This window comes from Dromaius novaehollandiae, chromosome Z (genome assembly GCF_036370855.1).
Source record: "Dromaius novaehollandiae isolate bDroNov1 chromosome Z, bDroNov1.hap1, whole genome shotgun sequence".
Lineage (NCBI taxonomy): Eukaryota > Metazoa > Chordata > Aves > Casuariiformes > Dromaiidae > Dromaius > Dromaius novaehollandiae.
The window spans coordinates 66,940,961-66,962,210 of record NC_088132.1 but is presented as its reverse complement, the minus strand read 5'-3'; the positions used below and the strand labels follow the sequence as shown (position 1 = coordinate 66,962,210).

Sequence of the window (21,250 nt, the reverse complement as noted above, 5' to 3'; positions counted from 1 at the left end):
TGTGCTCTCTCTTCACCTAGCTTAGTTGCAAAACATGGAAGTTGTGAGAACAAGCATATAAACACAGTGTAAAGCAAAAAATTAGTGACTAGAAGAGTATCAGCTAATCTGCGAAAACTTGAGTGACTGCACTTCTACAGAATTGTCCACTTAAGCAATTTAAATAAAAAGGAAACCAATTTTTGATTTAAGTATATGAACAATATTTTCTAGCCCTATTTTTCAGAAGTTTTCAAATACACTGGGTGGAGGCCATGGGAATGAGTCAGACGACAAACAAAACAGTCACACTTTAAATATAAAAGTTCAGAGGGCAACACCTAAGCTATGTTGTATTTGTCTTTAATGATTTATCTGAAGCCTCTCCTTAGACCGCTGGGTGTTAACCTGAAATACTTTTTTAATTAACCAGGTTTTTCCTTTCTTATAAATTGGAGCAGTATGTGACCATCATTGTTTTCTTGATTTGTTTGTCCAGTACATGAGACAAAAATACATAGCAACAATGGAGTGATAATTTGGGGGAATTAGTAGAAAAAAATTTAGCTTATTTAAGCAAGATATACTGAAAGAAAGTTTCAGTGCAGCAGAGGGTCACCCACTGGGAATATTGATCCGATCTATGTAAATGTATATCTTATAACCATTCTGATTTTACAGCCAACATTATCCTTTATAAAATCTTCCCTGTTCTAAGTACTCCTGGGCTGAGGAGTATCTTAAAGACCTCTAATCTAATGTAATTCTTTCCTTTCAGGGAATATGGAGCCATTGATGATGTAGATATTGATCTGCATATTGATGTTAGCTTTCTTGATGTAAGTAATCTAATCACAGAATTACATAATGAACATTAATACCCATTTAATTCTGCTACACATCAGACTCTCTAGACAACCGCTGAGACTTCCCTTCTTCAGAGGCTTGATCTTCACAAGTGGCTGTCACATTATTGATTGCTGCTCTGTGGAAAGGTTTTCTTTTCCTTTACAATCTCATTGTTAAAATGTTTTGTCAGCTTTTATTTACTGCGTGTATATTTCCTTTCAAACATGCTTTGTGAATGGTAAATGTTGTAACTGATATAAATGAAATACATTTCTTTTTTTGCTATCCTAGACATTAGTTAGGTGAAAGCACTTCATAGAGTCCTGGAGGGAAGACGACCTTGGCTAGAGCTCTCCTGTGTACTTCTCAGCACCTGCAGTGATTAGGGAGAGGCTTGCGTGGCAAAGGAGACACAGGACAGCGATGCTGCCGACTGGCAGCATGGCTTCTGTAACCGTTACGCTGTCATTAACTCCACACTTCCTCACCTCATCTGTGCAGTTACTTCCTGTCCTCTAGATGCAGAATGAAAACTAGTGCTTTTAGGGGCATCATTAGCTTCTGCACAGATATGTCGTATCCCCAGGTCAGTACAGCACACAAGATAGTTGTTTTGGGGCTCTTCTAATATTTAAGAAAATCTGATTATACTGTGAATTGATCTGGTCAGTCTTAAGGAGGAGCAAAAATTTCCTTTGCCCTATGTAACGGGATGAGCTTCCTTCCCACCTTTATTTGCTCCTTTGCTCCTCACCTGTGAAGCAGTATCTCTTGATAGAGGGTAATGTGTCTACCTACACTGCAGATGTAGTACTGTGTAAAAACCTGCGCCCAGTTTAAATGAGCATACTTGAGAACTGAAAGCAGTCTAACACTGCTCTTATGGGCATTGGCAGGCAATAGTTTGTCCTAATTCTCAAGTTTAAAGTTGGAGTAGATATCCCATAACTGGGTAAATGAATGAAAGCCCAGTGTTTATACCTACCCTAAGGTGGATTGACAAAATGCAGCAGTTCTTTATGATGGCTAATGGTCTTTGTTGTTTTCTTTTTATCTTGAATTAGGAAGAGATTGCTGTGGCTTGGGATGTAATTCGCACAGAGCCTATAATAGTGCGATTGCACTGTTCACTTACACAGTACTTAAATGGTCCAGGTTAGTCACCTGCGTATTCTTCATGTGCTTTGTGTGGTGTCTCAGTGCTGAGCCATGTACTAGGTGACAGATATACTCGTTCATTGCGAATCTTTGACCCTACATTTGCTTAAATCTACTACTGAGAGCAGTCCTGTTTGTTTGAAATCATGCTCACATGTATTTGCATGATTAGGCCCTTAATAATGACATGGACATCTAGTTTAAACTTTAATAGGTTGAATTTTGGAACTTGTTGACGTAATATCCTGTGAAATATAACTGTCCTAGGAACCTGAGGTGCTTAAGGAATAAGGATCTACAATTTTTAATATGTTATTTCCTGATTTTGGAAATTAGGCACTTTGTATGCGGTCAAGGGATCGTCACCACAGATGCAGACATCACTCATTATGTACACATACACAGTTCTGTGCAGCACGTTGATGTGCCCTTTTTTATGCACCTCTGAAGAATCAGGCCATGATAATTATCCTGTTAACTTCTGATTTCTATATGACTGTGTGAACTCTGGGGATCTTTAAATTTGAATGAGAATTTTTAATGTTATATTGTCATCCCACTCTGTGGTTGTTAAGTAAGTAAAGCTTCCTCATGAGATTAAAAATGTTCCAATTCATGAAGACCCAAATGAGATTCAAAATTTGGAAACATTCATATTCAAGAGTCAAGTTCAGATATATTTTTACAGTGGGAAGTCAGAACTAAGTGTGTATTTTGGATCAAAACTTGCCTGGATTTGGAGGCTTCCAGTGCAGCTGTCAGCTTAGGCTTGTATCTGTGGGAGAATTCTGCTCCTGGAAAATGAATAGATATTTCCAGTCATGGTATGTTTAGAAAAATATATCCCAATGAGCTATTTTTATAGGATATGTTGTCTGCTGATGCTAACTATAAGCTATATTCTGTTCATTCAAATGAACATTTCTTACATCAGTGTCATGCTTTTTTGCTTGTCTTTCATCTTTGTCTGTATTTTTCTGATGCTTTTTATAAATGTGCAGAACTTAAAGTATCTATTTGCCATAGGTAGCTGTGTTAGTAATCAGAAAATTTCTATCAAAATGTAATTAAAAAAAATTAAGTGCAGCAAATGAGAGAGGCTGAAGTGTGAAGAGCCTTGTGCAGAAAGAAATGATCTAGTGAAATGAAAACAACAAGATATCTTCTGCACTATTGACAAGGTTAAACAGAAAGTTAAGTTCCCAGTCCTGCAACTGACTGGTTGTGGTAGTGACTGAGTACCAAGAAAGGCAAGATCAGGGCCAGAGACAGATACTTTGCTGTTATTGGTATTACAAGTTCAGTGCAGTTGCTGTTGCAGCCATGTCTTTTTGTTTACCAAGAAAGGACAGTGAGATCCACCATCCTTTGTGTTAACAAGACCCCTTCTCTGTATATTCCCCTTTCTCTTGAAAAATGTTGTTTTGAGACTACCAAGCCATTACTTTATGCAACATATTTTTCTCCTGATAATACATTCTGTTGAATGATAGAAGAAACATATATGGAGTATACTCCAAAGCACAATGGGGCGTGTACATACCACCTTATAATTATTTAATATCCTGATTTTAGATACTCATTCTTCTAGTTAGTATCTTTTCTGATTTTTGTATATGCCTGTGAGCGGTTTCTCCCAACATCTTAGAAACCTGCCTTAGATTAGGATGAATTGCCCTTTGGATGTGCCTGTCTGTCTCCTCTGGCTATAAAGCTTAGATAACAAATGTAGTTTAGCTGTCAGATTTTAAGACTGCTAAAACTAAGTATGATGAATCCCACTGAAAATAACCTGCCCTGCCCTACTCTGTGTCCTAAATTTGATAACCTAAACACATTGCTACCCCTAATGAAATTATTCATCTCTTTTAAAAAATTAACCAGTTTGTCTTTAAAAGATGAGATTATATTTGAATAGTAACATTAGAGAAATGGTGACAACAGTGCTTTGAATTCAGTGAAATTAGATGGCAAAGTTAGATATACCATATTTTTTTTAATTGCCTTATTAAAGGGAAATTAACAGATTAACTTTGACATTCTGAGTAAGATCTGGCTTTCTGAGTGATCAGAATAATATGGATATAAAAATATCGATTTTTTTTTAGTAAAATTTGAACCAAACTCAGATTTTTTTTCTTTACTTTTCTTTTCTTTTACTGTTATTACCTCCTTACCTAACACAAAGTATAACGTTGATTCGTGCTTTTAATATGTGTTTGCTGTTGTCCTGCCTTGAACACCTGAGGCGCTCTCAACAAGTGCTGGATGCCATCTGCCACTTCTATCTAGTAAATGTTATTAAAGGATTTTAGTAATACTAGGAGCTTATTGTCAGCCTCTATCCCTTATGCTTTCAGTTTCCTGAAAGGTAAATAAGGATATACCAATGGAAGGAAGGGTCGTGATGGAAATTCAGGGTAGTCCTTGTCCACTGGGATTCGTACATCAGGCACTTAGATGATGAATATTATGGACCTTATATTAAAAAGTCCTTAGAAAGAAAGCCCAGCTATAAGTCAGTTTGTTTTATTCTGCTTTGGGTTTGCTTCAAAGTCACAAGAACTGTAACCATTTGGAGAAGTATTTGAGTAGATTTGAACTTTTCTCTACGTGCTTATCCAAGATCTAAGTTTAAAGATACTTATGAGGAGCTCATATGAATTCTGCTTGTATTTAGGAAATTTGAATTCTTAAGTAGAATTCTCTTCTCAGAAATAACAGAAATACTCCAGGTGCCCTGCACCTTATAAAGTTCTGAAATTCAGATTGTGTGGCAAAATCCTTCAGAGATCTTATTGAGGAAAATTTGGTATGTGTCTGATGGTGAGATACTTAAGAAACTATCGGATCCTCTTTCTGTGAAAGAGCTTTTTTTTTTTTTTTTCAATTACACAGGCATAAAATCTTTGTTTTCAGTGAGGACAAATTCAATTTGGACTAAAGTAACTGCATGTAAATTTTTTTTGAGATTCTCCCAAGGCCATTAAAAAGTGAAAGACCGTAAACCAGAGGTAGCAAATGGTGACACCTCCAGTTCTCAACTGAGAAGATTTTAAATAAGTAAATTTATTTAAAGTCAGAGCATCCTACCCTGAGTATGTGAAGACTATTTACTTGGAACAAAGTTTAAGGGATTATGACTGAGGTGTATTATCAATACAGATACCTTTAATCTGATCCTGCTCTGTAGTTGTTCCTATAGTATAAAAAATATAATTAAAATCAGTGGAAAGAGATGCATTTTAGAGGATTAAATGTTTAAAATTGATACTGACCAGTACTGCAAAAAGGACTATTTCTTCATAGACTCAGGACATTACTACTTGCACCATTGCTTCAATGATATTGCCTACAGTAAAGGTCCAGCTAGAACAAGGTCCTCAAATATGTCACATGGTCTTGAGTTCTCTGTTCTGACTATTCCTGTAAGTACCTGTATCAACAAGATCTCTTTTTTCCCTAGTGCCAACTGTGGATGTATTTCAGATCTCTACTAAGGAAAGATTTGGGTTGGGACATCAGCTGAAAAAGTAAGTCTGGAAAAGTGTAAACCTGTGTATTGAAGTTTAAATATTATACTCATTTTAACTCCTGGACCATCTCAAGTATGATAAAATTCACAGGTTGTCAGGTTGGTTGGATCAAAGCATTTTGAACTTATTTTTGTTAAAAAAACACCACCAACAACAAAGTAAAGTTTTTGCCTTTTTTAAGTTCAGTTTTGACAGTCCTTGGAAAGAAGTTGATTTGTGCTCCCTGCCAGGGTTTCCTGGCACTTTACTGCCGTTTAGGAAGCAAGCTACAAAAGTTCAGAAAGACTAAGCTAAGAATGTTCAATTTCGTATTTCTGCTTAGGTTGTGAAGCCTCTGGAGCAGGCATCTTTTTGAGCATCATGCATTTTGAGCATCATGCTCCATAAAGGAGCTACGCTTTCTCAGTGGTGGTCTGTGGGATATACCACAATAATGAGGCCACCCAAGCTTTGAGGACAAGAAGGAAGAATAGCAGACAAATGTTAGCAGTTTAATGTATTCATGATGCAATCCAATTTCATTAACACTTTGATGAGTCATCTTTTCACATATACTTATGTTTATACCTCTGAATCAGTTTGTCCCTAGATATGTGTGAAAAGCACACTTCCACAAGTCTTGCGGTGGTTGGTTACATGGAGCATATTCTCAATAAGAGTACTATGTGAATTGGTTTTGGGGAAGGGGAGGTGGAAAGTATTTTTGAGGAGCTGAAGCACCCAGTTACCAGTCCACAAAGAAACTCTTCCTGTACAAGCAGGATGTTGCATCACATAGCCTACGTGGTGAATACAGAGGCCCTGATATTAAAATGAGTGTGACTTCGCTATGATATGAAAATCTTTCTTTCTTAATTTGCAGAATCATGCAGACGTTTGTTACACAGCAGTGGAAGAATAGCAAAGAGAAGTCTAATTGTACGCACAATAAGAAGGTGTCTGACAAAAAGGTGAAATCCCCTCTGCACATCTTTTCTACATTGCGCAGGTAATAATAAGGAAAATGAGCTGTTATCATCACATCCTGTTCAAAATCCGCAGCATACTTCACAAGGTGAAATGTTGACTTTTCTCCATAGAGAAGTGTTCTGTTTATATCCTACCTCATGGGTTTCCAGTCCTTGCCTTGCATGACTTCAAAAGTGAACTACATACTACTGCAGCTTCTAAGACTATTTGAAGGCAGAACCTTTCAGTGCCCTACTCTGAAACAACCATGATTCATCTAGAACTGGAAATAATTCCTTTTATATTACTTAACCTGGCTGTATTTGTTACTCTACTATCTTGGTAGCATTTGACTGTTATTTGGGTAGCAGGCATATATATTGCTAATTTTGTGGTTGCCCAGCTCTTCTTTCCACAGCTGTACGTATTTTTAATTCTTTTAAAAGTAGAAAGGTCACTGTGTCAAAGACTGATTTTGAGAGCTGTTGAGCACCCACACCTCCCCACTATTTGCATGCATGAACGTTCAGAACTTCTGAAACGCAGGCACGGAATTCCAAGGGACAAAGTCCAAAGACATTAAAAAACATGCAAATAATAGTTTGTGACAGTTCGGTTAAATTCGTTATGACTGCTACCAGTTACTCTTACACTTTAAGTCTCTGTAAAATCAGGCTCTGATTTTCTCTCTTTCAGGAATGTGACTATCTACTCTAGCATGTTTGCCTGCTTCTGAAGGGTTGACAGATCACCCCTTCTGTGAATTTGAATTGAATGCTCTTTGAGTGTTTCTTCTTTTTGATGAATTTTGCTATTCTAAATTCTTTGTGTAAAAAGCGAGGGAGTAAACAGTTGATTCGCATCGAGAAGGGAGGAATGTCACAGATGACAAAAGGTTTTCTCTCTATTCAAAGGTAAAAGAGGAAGACAGTGTTTTGAGCAGAAAGCTTACCCCTCCGCTACCTTGCCACTCACCATTGGCCGACAGTTTGTGCAGGCTGTAGTTTGGGGGTTGTTTTTATTCATAAAGGGCATACAAAAGCCAGCCCAATCTTTCTTCTCTGGAATTGGCTGCTACGGCAGTCCCTCTCCCAGGAGCATTCAGCTGAAGCTCGAGGCCCCCTTTCCCTCTCTCTAGAGTCCCATTCCCACCTCCCGTACATCCGAGTGCGATCATGAGCCATCTGCAACCGTGAGTCAGCATGCTCCACTCCCATTTCCCACTGCTGCCACTTGCTAACAGCTCGGGGAAACCTGCCAGCCTCTTACAGGGATTTTCCCCTGGGGGTTTCATTTCTTTTCTGTTTCATCGAAGCCAAAAAGTACTCAAAAGATTTGGATTACTTATAAAGCATAGAAAAATGATTCAGCATACCTGATATCAGTTCTTGTTTTGCAAGGAAAGGTGAATGTGAACATTACAGAAATGTGCCAGTTCATAAGAACGTTGTTTTGTAAAAACCTTTCGTTCTTTATTTTCTATATTCATAATTTGGGTTCCTCGCTTTCTCATTTCCAGTGTTACAGAGGTAGAACTTGTCTAAAACAGGACAGAATGGGGTTGAATTGTCTTTCACAAAGCACTCGGATTATTGTGAGGTTAAAAAAATCATTTCAGCTGAATTAAATTTGAGTTACTGTCTGCAAGTTTCATTGCTCATTATATCTTCCATTTGATCTGCATGTAAAATTTGTTATGCTATGTCCAGAAGACAGTAATTTTTTTGGAATCATGCCATAATGATTACATAGGAAAGATAGACTTTGATAAGAGAAATGTGTTGTAATCTTGTGTGAAATATGCAGTTTCCATTTCAAAAATAGCTGCCTAAATAAGTGGTTTGATTAGAGATCTAGGGACCTGGACCAAAAGCTATAACAATGTAGCTCTTTCTTCTGCATATACAGTTAGCTGCCTTTCAATCAGTGAGAAGTTGTGTATAAACAGGAGTAAGATTTGGTATTAGGAAATTGGTCCTACATGCAAGTGCTCTTTTTTTAAATGTTGGGGCTGGTTTATCACTAGTCAGATACCTAAAGACAGCTGGCACTTAAAAATTCATGCATATACGTGGACTTAGTTGCTTGTTTTGCACAGATTTTAGATTATCCTCCAACTACATCTTTCCGTTATTTATTTTTAAGGTCGCCAAGTTATCCTCCACCTGGCTGTGGTAAAAATAAATCAAAACTGAAGTCGGAACAGGATGGCATCTCCAAAACTCACAAGCTACTGAGAAGGACTTGCTCTAGCACAGTTAAGGCGGAGGATGTGTGTGCCACAAAATCCCACAGAACCTTTGGCCGCTCGTTGTCCAGTGATCCTAGAGCTGAACAGACAATGGCTATTAAATCGCACAAACTGTTGAACCGTTCTTGCTCTGCAGCTGTCAAGCAGGAGGAGTGCATCACTTTAAAGCCTCATAAGCTGTTAAGTAGGTCGTGTTCGGGGGATCCTCGATGTGAGCACAACAGCACCTTGAAGCCCCACAAACTTTTAAGCAGGTCTTACTCCAGTAATCTTAGAATGGAAGAATTGGATGGGTTGAAGAATCACAAGTTACTCAGCAAGACTTACTCCAGCGCCCCTAAGTCATCCAAAATGGAGCCTTTCAAGGAGTCCACCATAGCAGAGGGCAGGCGGCTCTCTCTTACCTCAGGGCTTATTGGTATCTTAACACCATCTTCATCATCACCTTCACAAGCTGCTGTGCGTAATAATTTTATTATTTATAATAATTTTATTATTCTGCTTGTTTTTCTCACATTATTTTCAGATATGCTATTCTCCTTATGCAAAGGCATTAATATTCAGGACATACATTAGTGGAGATATTGGAAGAGTTTAATATTCAGTGAAGAATAATGGAGTCTGCTTTTTAAGGTGGATTTAAAAACTATCCATACACATATATTTAGGTCATAAAACTAGAGTCTTGTTAAGTCGAGATGAAGACTTTCCATTTCTCCATGAACACAGCTCAATGTACAGCTGCCGGCCACTGAGTAAGGCTGGTCAGCGACTTCCTTCACTGCTTTCTTGCTGCAGGAAGGAGGGCCAGTGTGAGCTTCTGTGCTGCAAAATTGGCTTGGTCACACAGGTCTTTTCTGATTTTCCTGTTTGTTTCATGGGGGAAGCAACACCCCTTGGCTCATTCAGGTGCCACGTCACTTCTCCCTCTAGACTTTTCATCTTTGACCATCATCATACTGGAAGGAATGCAGTCACGATTCAGCTTACCTTGTGTGCATTTATGCTTTGTGAAAGGTTTAGCCTTCAAACACCCTCATGGCAGCAGAAGGTCGGGGAAGTGATTAAGCCCGCACTGCCTCCCTTTCTTTCCCCAGAGGTATGATTGTTTAGGAAAACAAAGAGTAGTGCAAATTATTAAGTTTAGGAGATAGAGCTCAAACTTAATTCTTTTGTCTCTGACTCTTAAAAGATGGTGTTTACACTTTAGAGGAGGGAGCTGGACTGTTTGTGCTCTTTCAAAGGCCCTGGTCTGCTTTCTGTGTTAGGCTTGGCCCTTAGGAGGCAGTCCTCTCCAGTCTCCTAGCCTGACAGTACCTTGATTTTCCCAGCCTGTGGAAACTGAGATCTTGCTTGAAATGCTGTACATACATTCAAAATAGTACATTTTGAATAATGAAATTACGTTGAGTGTATTACATTTCATGGCAAACTAGTTTAATAAGCTGTGAGGTATACTCATCAACTCTAAAAGCATTGATTTACTCTTGTAAAATCATTTATATACATGCTGTGTGATTGGTTCCTGTAAAGTGTACAACCAAACTAATTTGAGATAAGCCAACAAACTTTTTATCTGTATCTTTTTACCAGTACAGAGATTGATTTTTTTTCTGAACCAGCAGAGGAGGTCTCAGCAGTCTTTCTTCCTGAAGTTAAGTGCAGAAAGTCCCATTGATTTTGATAAGATAATGAAGAGTTGCCTAAGTGGTTTCATAACTGATATTATCAGCTGATTCAGAAGAAATGCAGGCCCTACTTGACAGTCTATAAAAATCTATATTAGTCCTAGTAATTTTATTACTATAATGCATTTACTTTGAAGGAAAATCATCACATACATGGTCACGTGCAATTTCACTGATATTAGCAGAAGGGCATCAAGAATCCATTTCACATCTTACACATGGGGACCAGATATGCAGGTAATCTGGGTGCCTAACTCTAATCTGAAGTCTGTGGAACGTGTAACCGATGAATTAGGACCCTACCTTATTTTAAATTCTCAGCTAAAATGTTAGAGTCTCATGTACGTATACAAATAGCAGGATTATCTTCCAAGAGAAAAAAAGTAAAAAGTTTCCCAAATAAGCAGTTAGAAGAATGAAAGGAAGTAAGCCTGTGAATAAACAGAACTCCAAAAAGCTGTAAATGGAGCTGCTCTGACTGTCAGTCAAAACAAGGGTGTTTGAGATAGATGTCAGCCTAGGGGGAGTCCTGTACCTTACTGACTCACATAACAAAGGTACCTTCTAATTTATGTTGTTGCACTTTGAAAGAAAAAGGCAGAAGGAATGTGAGTGGGATCTGAGCAGAGAGAGCTGTCAGTCTGACGCTCGCAGAACTGAGCTCATAGTAAATATAAAAGAAAAAATTTTCAACACTTCTAGAAGTTATTTTAGTCATTCAAGCCTAAGCACATATTCCGTATTTAGATAGGCATAAAGACAATGCACAGTTTAAATGTGAAAGAAGTAATCAAATGCCTGCTTATTAGAATGGAGTTGAGGAAACTGGTGTTTCCATTTGAGACTAGAGTTTTGGGATGCTGAGATATCAAGCTCATCAGATTTAAAGACTAAGAAAGAAATGCAACAAACCCACCCTACACTCAGCAAACAGTAAAAAAGATGGATTATTTGTGAGAATTGGTTTATGCAGATGAGAGATTTTTTTTAGGTGAAAATATTGTGTAATTAACAAATTGGTACACAAAAAATAGAAATGTTTTACCATGTCCTCAAGAAAGCCTTGTAATTAATCTACCATCACTGAAGTTGTCTGAACTTTTTCCTTGCAGCAAAATTATGGTGCAAAATGCATTCCGGTACGAGACCGTGGCTTTCTTGTGCAGGTAGGATGTCATATCTTACCCATTTTTAAAACACTCTGGAGCATGAGCTGACTGTTAATTATTTTTAAGCAGATGTTGTTATTCTCATTTTCACTGTTCTTAGACTATTGAATTTGCTGAGCAGCGGATACCAGTGTTGAATGAATACTGTGTAGTTTGTGATGAACCCCATGTGTTCCAGAATGGCCCTATGCTGAGGGTAAGTTGTATGTTTGCTGTGTTAAATAATGCATTTTTAATGCCTTCAATAGCAATGGACCATACAAGCCTGTTATAAAACTGTTGAATTGTTTCAGGTGAGGTTCATCCTAATTTTCTATTAGGATACAAAAACGTAATGCATATTGACTAGGTTTTGCTGTACATTTGAAGAAATATAATGCAAATAGAGAAGGAAAGGAGGCTTATACAGTAATCATAGAAATATAAAGGAGGAATGTATTTCACTGAACACTAATGTGTTAGAGTAGTTGTGACTGGATAAGGACAACTAAAGGCTGTGCATTACACTGCTTTTCCAGCTCCTTCCGATGCCCTCCTAAAAGCTTGGGGGTTATGTCAGCCCTTGAGCTCCCATCATGCAGTGACCAGGGCGCTCAGATACTCTGATATTAATGCTACAAGGCCACGAGAACTGCTGCCCTTTTGCACACGGGCCACTGGAAGGAATCATCCTCCATTATTTGATAAATAAGGCAGTAGAAGCAGATGCTCTGTGAAGTGTCCTAGCTAGCAGCATCCTAGGCCAGAGGTATTGTGGTGGTTCAGTATGTCTAAGTTCTGGCCAGTTATGCAGCTCTTCCTCCCTTCTCATACCCTTATAACTGAGAACAAGGAATTTGGCATTCTGAACATTGCACCCTCTCAATGCTGTTGGTGAATGCATAAAGTGAAAAAGGTTAAGGTTGGTCATGAAAGACACACTTTGCCTGGAACTACTGGATCAGCAGAGCTTTGTAAAAAAGTATATGGGAGAATAAAGCTGTTACCTTTTGGCCTGGCTTCACTGTGTGGACAGTTCCGAATCCTTTGTGTTTCACCTATCATGAATCCTATGGAAACTCAAGTAACTTTTAAGATTAAAACCATGGAAAATTGTGGTAAACACCAGTTTATGAATAGTCTGACACCTCACCTGCCAATATCTTTCTCAAACATGAGGTCCACAGTTAAGTCAGCAGCTACACAAGTTGAGCCAGACATCATCTATGATGTTCTCATGAAACTAAATGCAGGAAAGTTGTTGCTTCCACAGAAGCAGAAGTCATCTCATAGTCAGCCCCCCAGATGCTCAGTGGCGCCATGGCCAGGAACTCTGACTGCAGGCAGAGTATGCAAATAGGCTGCTAATAGGATTTTCAAAAGCCCTTACATGTTTGGCTAACACTGATTTAAGTCACAGTTAAACCTGTGTACTTTTGAAAATCCTATCAAGTGGTTATTTGCCTCTTTAGGCTCATATCTGCCTTCTAAAAACACGATTTTCTGCCAGCTGTATCTGCAACGAAATCCTGATGAGAAACCTATCTTATCTTTTCTCTTTGAATGCAGTACTACGTGTGCTACCTGTGACAGAATGAGATAAGATTCAAGTGAGTTATATGCGAAGTTTGGATAATATAATTATTTAAATTACCAGGTCTTTTCTATTGTCCATAGGACTCAGATAAAGCAAACAGTAGAATTTCTTCCTGTTCGCATGCTCAACTACTAAATGAAAGCAGCAAGGAAAGTCATCAGGTCTAAATTAAAAATCTTAATCCTGGTTTACTTCTGAATGTTTTTTTTCCTCTCCCATCTTAGTGATCAAGATCCCTCAGAATGACTTTCTCTTGGACCATCTTCAGCATATAGAAGAGTTATTTTAGCTGTCAGTTTGGAAGTTGTTTAGTGGTTCAGAACAGAGGAAAGTGCAAACATATTTGCCATTGCACACATATTCATCAGTGCCTTTGCAGGCAGCGTAACCTAGCAAGCATTGCAAAAATGAAAGTGTGTTCTTACATCACCCAGAGAGAAGGAGATAGTGGGAAGAAATCTATCATGCCCTCTGTATGCTTGAATGACTCAATAAGCCATATAGAGCCTTTAAAGAATCTGCAGTTCTGCAGCGGGTGAGAAAGAAAGGATCTCAGTTTGAAGCTACCATGAATTTGCCAGGTTTTAAGGAAATCTGTGCTTCATTCTTCTGAGCGCTCCCGTGGAGGCAGCCCGGAGTAGTGAATTTTAAGTTTGTTTCAGGAAGATTGTTCCATTTATTTAGATTCTTCAATAATATACACATGCATATATATATTTACATATCTCTATATCTGTATATTGATATGTAAAATGAAAAAAAGAATGACCCAACTTAAAGAGCACTGCCGTGATAGTGAATCTCAGGAATACACTGCTCTATTAAGTAGAGTACAGGAGGCTTTCATTTAAGGTAAGGCTCCATGGGATCTAGCCTCACTTCACTTACAGATCCCATATACAGTATCCCTAGCCTTCAGAAAGAGTTTAGAGTACTCATGGTTTTGATAACACAGTAACTTCACTGAAGTTTGTAACTATCACAATCTTGCTATTGCCTGCTTATATTTTTAGATTCTGTGGCTTGATCTCATTTTCAACAGATGTCTGTATCTCAAAAACTTTGCTTAGATAAGCTCCATAGTTGGTGTTACCACAAAAGATGACACCGACTAAATAGCGCTGGATATTTAACCATTCGCTTCCTTTTAAAGAATGGTTCCTTCACACCCATGCACAGAGAGAGGATTGTGTGTGCAGAGGAGCATGTACCTAAGTAATGAATTTCCCTTCTACTTTTTAAAGAAAAAGAAGGCATATGAATTTATAAAAGCATAGCATAGTTATTGCTTGAGAAGTTCTTTTTAAATGTATTTAGGCTTGAATTTTCTGCTGTCTAATGAAGTTTTATTCAATTACAAGGAAGCAATACTCACTGATGCCAGTAAAGAATTTGATTCTGCAGCCCTCAGTTCTCTCAGCCTGACCCCTTTCCTGAATGGAAATGTAGTTTAATTAATTATCTTAAAATGCAGTTTAAAAAATTTAGCAATTGCCATCACACAAAAATTACATTCTTTTAATACTTTAAATGATACTTAAAACTCACATACCTTGGTGTAATTTCTTGTGCTGGTTATTAATGACTTGCACAATTTTGATGTCTTGTTCTCAGGACAGCTGAAGATATCAAGTCAAGCTATGAGATAAAGCTTTTCCTTTCTGCTAGTTCTAAGTTACTTAGAAAAGTATGATATCCCTTCATGAAAGTGTATCACTACTTCATTCCATTTTCTCCTTTTTAAAGTCAGGAAAGTGGGCAATGCTTTCCTGTAAGTATTCACACCCATTCCATAGGAGATGAGGGTGAATGTAATGTCTCATCACAGCATATTTCTTTAGTATTTACTTTAAAAGAACAATGAGATCTATGGTTATTAGCATTATGCTCATTAGATCTAATGCTTAGAGCACTCAAAGTGCCATAAATATTTAACTGGTTGTATAGAGATACATGCTTCTACAGAAAACCACAGAAAACTGGAAGTTCTCTGAAATCACTGCATGGCATGATTTGCAGTGTTTCTGGAAAGCACAGGGAAAATGCAATGAATACATGGATATTTAGAAGAAAAAATATTATATGACCTCTTAAAAGCATAGGCCACATTATTTCATGCAGCTCTTCCTAACATTGAACCTAGCAATTTGACGTGAATGCTACATACTTCACTCTTCATAAAGAGATCGAGAAACAGCCTTGAAATAATTAGCGAGGCTTGGGACTGCAGCTGCTACATCCAAACCACTCTTTTCTTTTCGTGTAAAGAATCCTTGAGAAATGCGCTGCATCTCCTGAAAGCCACCCTGCGTTGCACAGCTTTTAGAAGCTCCATAATCAGCCCATGCCCGAGCTCTTTGCTCGGCTTTGATAAACAGCAGGAAGTACAAGGCCAGAGATGGTTTTGTGCTGAGGAGAGACAGAAAAGTCAGCTCCTGTAAACCTTCTGAGAACAAAAAGGCTCTGCTGATGTGAATCTTTAGATAATGTCTTGTGTTAATATCTTTGAATCAATTCTCAATAGAAAAGTTGCTTAGATCAGTGAGACATAGACTATTATTTGCTTGTAAAGCGATTGCCAGATCTTCTTTACTTAATTTATTTCAAAAACATATTTTGGAATGTTTTTTCTGGCATTTTCAAACAGTTAATATCTCATTTACATATGCGGTGTTAAAATATTTAAATGGATAATCTTGATTTCTGTCAAAGTTGTGTGTTAGACTAAGACTTACAGGTAAAGTTAGGAAATTTTAACCACTTCCACAAAGTCCATTCTGAAGTCCTGAGGTGAATGTGGCAAGTGAAAAGCACCTGAACCTGGAGCTTGTTCCATCCACTGCCTTTTAGAACATTTTGTAAGCTTATGTACTTAAAATTTTGTAGAAAGCAGTGTCTGAGCGGGAGATAATTTCACCTGAGTCAATCAAGTTAGGTGTTATGTCAGTCTGCCATACCGCCATTGAGGTTCTTCCAGGTTCACCTAGGATAAATGAATATGGTTTTCTCAGTTTTTGTGCAGTATTTCCTATACCTCTTTCCTTATTTATTTGTTTATTGTGGTTTAGGTGACAAATAAACTCCAAGACAGGGATTGTCTCTTAGTATGTCTTTGTATAACTTTTACAGTAAAAAGCCTGAAGGGAGAGTGCAGTCTTAGAATCCCAGAAGTTGGGAACTTTAATGTATTGGTTCTGTCTTAAACAGAAACTGGATCTTCTAGTTCATATATTTTATTTCACATTGTTAAACATTTTGTTTAAGATATTATAAATCAAGTCATTTCACTTGTTAAAAAGATCTCTTTTTTCCTCTGTTCTAATGCCTGCTTCTTATTTGTTCTTACTCCTGAGAGTGTCTTGGATCAGGGGATCTCTTTTCATGAATACTTACCTTCTGTAAGGAAAAATTGTTTTCTCTCATCAAGCGTTGAAAACATTCAAGTTCAAGCTCATCCTTTAACTCATGACAAGCACAAAGACAGAAAAATAATAGATTTCTTATAATATATAAAAATAATACAATACAATAATAATAATACAATTCTTCAGGTGAAGTAGGGTATCTTTTAACTCAGGAATAGAGGTAAAAGTAAATTTCCCCTCTCCTCTCCCCCCAAAATTAATCCCCCCAGAATTCTTAAATCTCATGGAAGTCGGTGGCATTGTTGTTTTGTTTATACAATGAAGGTAGCTTTTTTGACTTAAGTTTTTCACTTTTTCCCTTGGGCAGTTGAACAGTTACCACTCCAGGTTCTTCTTGTAGTGGTGGTAGGCATTGTACAGAAGGTGCCTATAAAGCACAGTCAACTTTTACTGCTGTCACAAAAGATGTCTGAGAAATTAACTCTTACGCTATCAAGCTGTAGCCACTTTGCCTGAACCACTTGAAACAATTTTTAGAGTTCAAAAAAAGGACTAGAGGCAAATTTTAACGTGACAAAGACCCTGCCTGCTGTGTGCTTGGCAGTCAGCTTCAAATTACCCAATAGACAATGAGGCAAATGACACAGAGAGGGCAGAAGATTTGTTAGGAAAAATTACAGCACTTAGAGATGTATGAAAAACAGAAACCTGTTCCCGTTAATAAGTTTTCTGCTACCAGTCAATGGTGTTGCAGAAGGCAGAATAGATATTTTAATCCCTGCCCTAGAGAATCTGTAATCTAGAAGAGGTACAAAGCAAGTGCAGGCTAAGAGGAAAGGTGTCCTCTTGTGGCTTTCCATGTAAGAGTTGGTCTAGAAAGGTGATACCTGAGTAAATTAGTACTGGCAATGCTAGAATTACTGACAGTGAAGAGGCTGCTGAGACAAGTAATATCCTTGCTCCTCTCCTGTCTGCAGTATCTGGGCATGAGAGAGAAAGCTCTTTCTGGGTAAAGCATAAAGATGAGTGAATGAAGTATACATTTAGCTGCTGTTTGGCTAAAGCTGGTACTGCCTTATGGAACAGGAGGGACTAACTGACCTCCAGAGGTCCTTCCTAATCCTATGACTTGGTTCCTCTTAGCTAAATGTATTTTGCAAAATAGGTGTAATAACATAGTAAAGAAATGTCATCCTTATTTGCTTCTATATTAAAAAGCTATTAACATTTTTTTAACATCATCTGAAATTCTTGCTGTTACTCTAGAGCTGTAATAATATTCTAGGCAAGGACTAAATATTTTAATAATGCAACAGTTTTGCTGACAGTACTGGAGAGAGATCTTGTTTTAGGATTCAGCATGTGATAATAGTATTTTTATTACAAACATTTAGATATAATGAGATGAAGAGTCATTAACCAAAGTGGTTATTATATTTAAGGATATGATTAAAATATGGATAATAAAAATATATTATCATATTCAGCTCTTACACAGTATAATTTAAAATGTGTAGCTAATGTCTATCTTATTGTCTGCATGCCTTCCTGAACTTCTCATTCACCCAGACTACAGCCATTGGTAAAACAGCATCATTTTATGGATTTTAAAAACCTGTGAGACAATTACATAGGGCAAAAATTCCCAGAATAAGATGATAAACAAAAACATACCTCAGGGTGTCGATAAATTTTCTTTGAGTCAAGAAGTCTCTTTAGAGTGCCATCTTGTGTTGAAATCTTAGACTAAGGCCTTTTTAGAACAAAGCAGGAAATAAGCAGTAGGAAGTTCAGCAAAACTAAATATTCAAGCTATTTTCTTTGAAATTTGCACTCTGATATAGATGTCTGTTGTTTAAACTTTTGCCCATAAAATATGAATGGTAAAATACTTGGAAACAATATTTGAAATGCCTGTTGTTTGTATTTAGCTCTAACACTAAGTACAATCTGGGAATTCTGATATATCTGTATTTCTATTAGCAACCTTACATTTTCAGAATGTTTTTCACGCTGCAGTGCTCATTTATGATTTAGTAATTCTGGGAGAAATCTCGGTCTCACTGAGTTCGTGTTGACTTGAATAGGCCTTGGATTTTTCTGGCCTTTGAATATATGTTTCTTAACCAACACATAAAAACAGTAACATTGATGTTGCAGAAACAGTACACCATTTAGGGGCGGGTGTTTCTTCAGTAGAATAAAAGTCATTGAACTATAGAGAAAAGCATAGCTATGCAAATATATTTAGCCAGACTGGAGTTTAGCCAAAGTGCTTGAGTTAAGTTTCCTTTTCTGTAGAATAGTGCCATGATCTTTCTTGTTGTCAGTGTACAGTATAACCTGCTTTTTCTTTGTCTTTTTCTGAAAAAGTTGTCTCCAGTTACAACCAGTACTTTAGTGAAATGGATTTCAATCATTTTATTGTTTACTGGGAGAGCAAGATGGCTGTAGCATAGTCTGTCCTGGAGCCAAGAAGTTGTCAGAGCTCACCTTGCCCAGCTAGCACTCTGTAATGCTTATTTATTTGCCATCTATTTATGCTTCTGGGAAGGGAAAAAAAAAGGTGAACTGTCAAAGAATGCAGAAGGAGGAAAAGCCAAAAATAAGATGCAGATCAAAAAAAACAAAGCCAAACAGAGCAAGTGACATTTCTCACTCCGTCTCAGTCTATTCTTTCATCTTTCTACATATTGTATCTGCTTACCACTGTCGTGTCTACTCTATCTGTCTTTCAGCAGTGTGTTTCATGTGTCACAAAATGTAGTGAGATTGTTAAGAGAGCTTATCTCACAGATTTAGTGTGATAGGCTGTTAAATAAATTATACCTGCTTTCTGGGAGTGTGTAAACCCATATAGAGCTTGTCTTGTGTTTGAATTCGTAAAGGTGTCAGGAGCTGTTTTACATTGCCTGTAAAGGTTTCTACCTCTTTTAAAACCTGAGTCCAGTGTTCGGGCACTGGTCTGCTGAGTTATAATCCACTGCAGTGTCACATGGATATAAAAAATAGCCAGGATTCAAAACCTGAGCAGAAGCATTTTTATTTGAAAGTTAGCTATGAAAACAGACACAGCTATTTCATTTCTCACAGGCTATAGGGTAAACTGCCTGCAAACAGCATTCCCTTTGCCCTACCTCCCCTCTCAGTACTTGCTTCACTCTATTTGGCTGAAATTTAAATCAGAGCAGTTAATGTTCATTTACAAGATTTCTAGACATCTCATTAAAACAGGGAGGTAGTGTTCTTCACTGAACAAAGCTGGGTGCTTGCAGGTATGCTGAACGTGGTCTGATAACATGGCATTTAGAGGTCAAATCATGCAGTGAATATTCGTTTTCATAATACAGATGATTTTATACTTCATAATAGTAAATAGTGTTTCTTTCTGATATCAGTAAGGAATTTTCATGCCATCGTTTTTAGACAAATTAGTTCATTCAGTCTTTCTACTCTTGCCTCAGTTAAAGAGAAGAGCTACCTATGTGCTAAGCTATGATAAAAACCAGGTAATTTCCCATGACTTATTTGTTACCAGCATCTATATCTAACAGCTTAAGGAACAAGATGACAAAAGCAGATTTTGACCTCACCACTAGCCTTGGTACATTATCGATTTCCCAAAAGGAGCTAAGAAAAACAACAAACCAGTGAGACTCAGTTTAGCAATTTGGTAGAGATCCCTGTCTTTCCTGCAGATATAAGATGAAAGATACAGGAAATATTTTCATTATTTTCTCAGCACCTACCAGAGGAGGGAACAGTTATCAAAAGTTAGTTTAGTAATTCAAAAATAAACTCAGTTTCAGATTCTAGGCATTTACTGGGTCAGTGGTTTGACTTCCTTTGAAACTTCAGGACAAAGATGTACATCTTAGTAATTATTTAATTTTAAAACAATTCCTAAATCAGTGTAAATTTATGAGATAGTATACAGTGCCATGATTAAGTATTTAATTTTGAATGTTTATTTTGAAATATATTTTTAATATGAAGGAAAAACCTGTCAATAAGAACTATGAAAGCACAAGTCTGATTTTTAATTTTAATAAATCATAAATTTTTAATCCACTGCGGGCTAGTACCAGACACAGAGAAGTATACACCATGGCAGAATAGGCAGATGTGCATTTAATTTGCCTTTCAAAATAGTCTTGAGCATTAATAATGAAAAATTGCTTGAATTCTGAAGCCTGATGAGCCTTATGTTTTAGTTAATGATAATTCTGCATAGTTTCAGTAATGATGTAATTAAGTCCAGAAATCATACAGGTTGGACTCTTAAAATCGTTACCTTGTATAATTCTGTGGGAGCATGTTCTAGGATACACATTACAATACTTTTTTAAAAAAAGTTTTATCAATTTTGTATTAAATTGAGCATTGTTCTATACCTCTTTCAGAGAATGAGAATTTACATAAAGTGCTTAAATAGCATTGATAGAAAGTATACCAGCACCTCATTAGTGCCTGTCTTCCGGGTACCATTTTGACCCTCATATGTCAGACCATAGATAAAACTGAGGTTTCTGGAGCACTTGTTAATTCATCTGAAATCATGGCGAAGAGAAGTAAGCTATGAAAGATCTGGAAGAGTGCCTTTCCTGCAGCTCTGGATTCTGTTTCAGATGTGGTAATGTTATATTTATTGGTCCCAAATATAACTGATCCTTATGTAACATGGACTCACATGGTAGAGAATTAGAAACCAATCTTATTTTGTCTGCTTTT

General features: G+C 37.3%; 1 protein-coding gene across 2 annotated transcripts in view; it reads left to right on the top strand.

Annotated features, from left to right (window-relative positions):
* The window catches only part of LOC135325134 (protein mono-ADP-ribosyltransferase PARP8), a 117,489-nt gene that overhangs the window by 68,435 nt on the left and 27,804 nt on the right, over positions 1-21,250 (top strand). For both annotated transcript variants that reach the window (XM_064502763.1, XM_064502762.1), the window contains 7 exons: positions 758-818; positions 1,893-1,983; positions 5,453-5,519; positions 6,385-6,510; positions 8,616-9,180; positions 11,522-11,575; positions 11,679-11,774. In XM_064502763.1, coding sequence (XP_064358833.1) covers positions 758-818; positions 1,893-1,983; positions 5,453-5,519; positions 6,385-6,510; positions 8,616-9,180; positions 11,522-11,575; positions 11,679-11,774 — 1,060 coding nt within the window. The remainder of the gene's footprint in view (positions 1-757; positions 819-1,892; positions 1,984-5,452; positions 5,520-6,384; positions 6,511-8,615; positions 9,181-11,521; positions 11,576-11,678; positions 11,775-21,250) is intronic.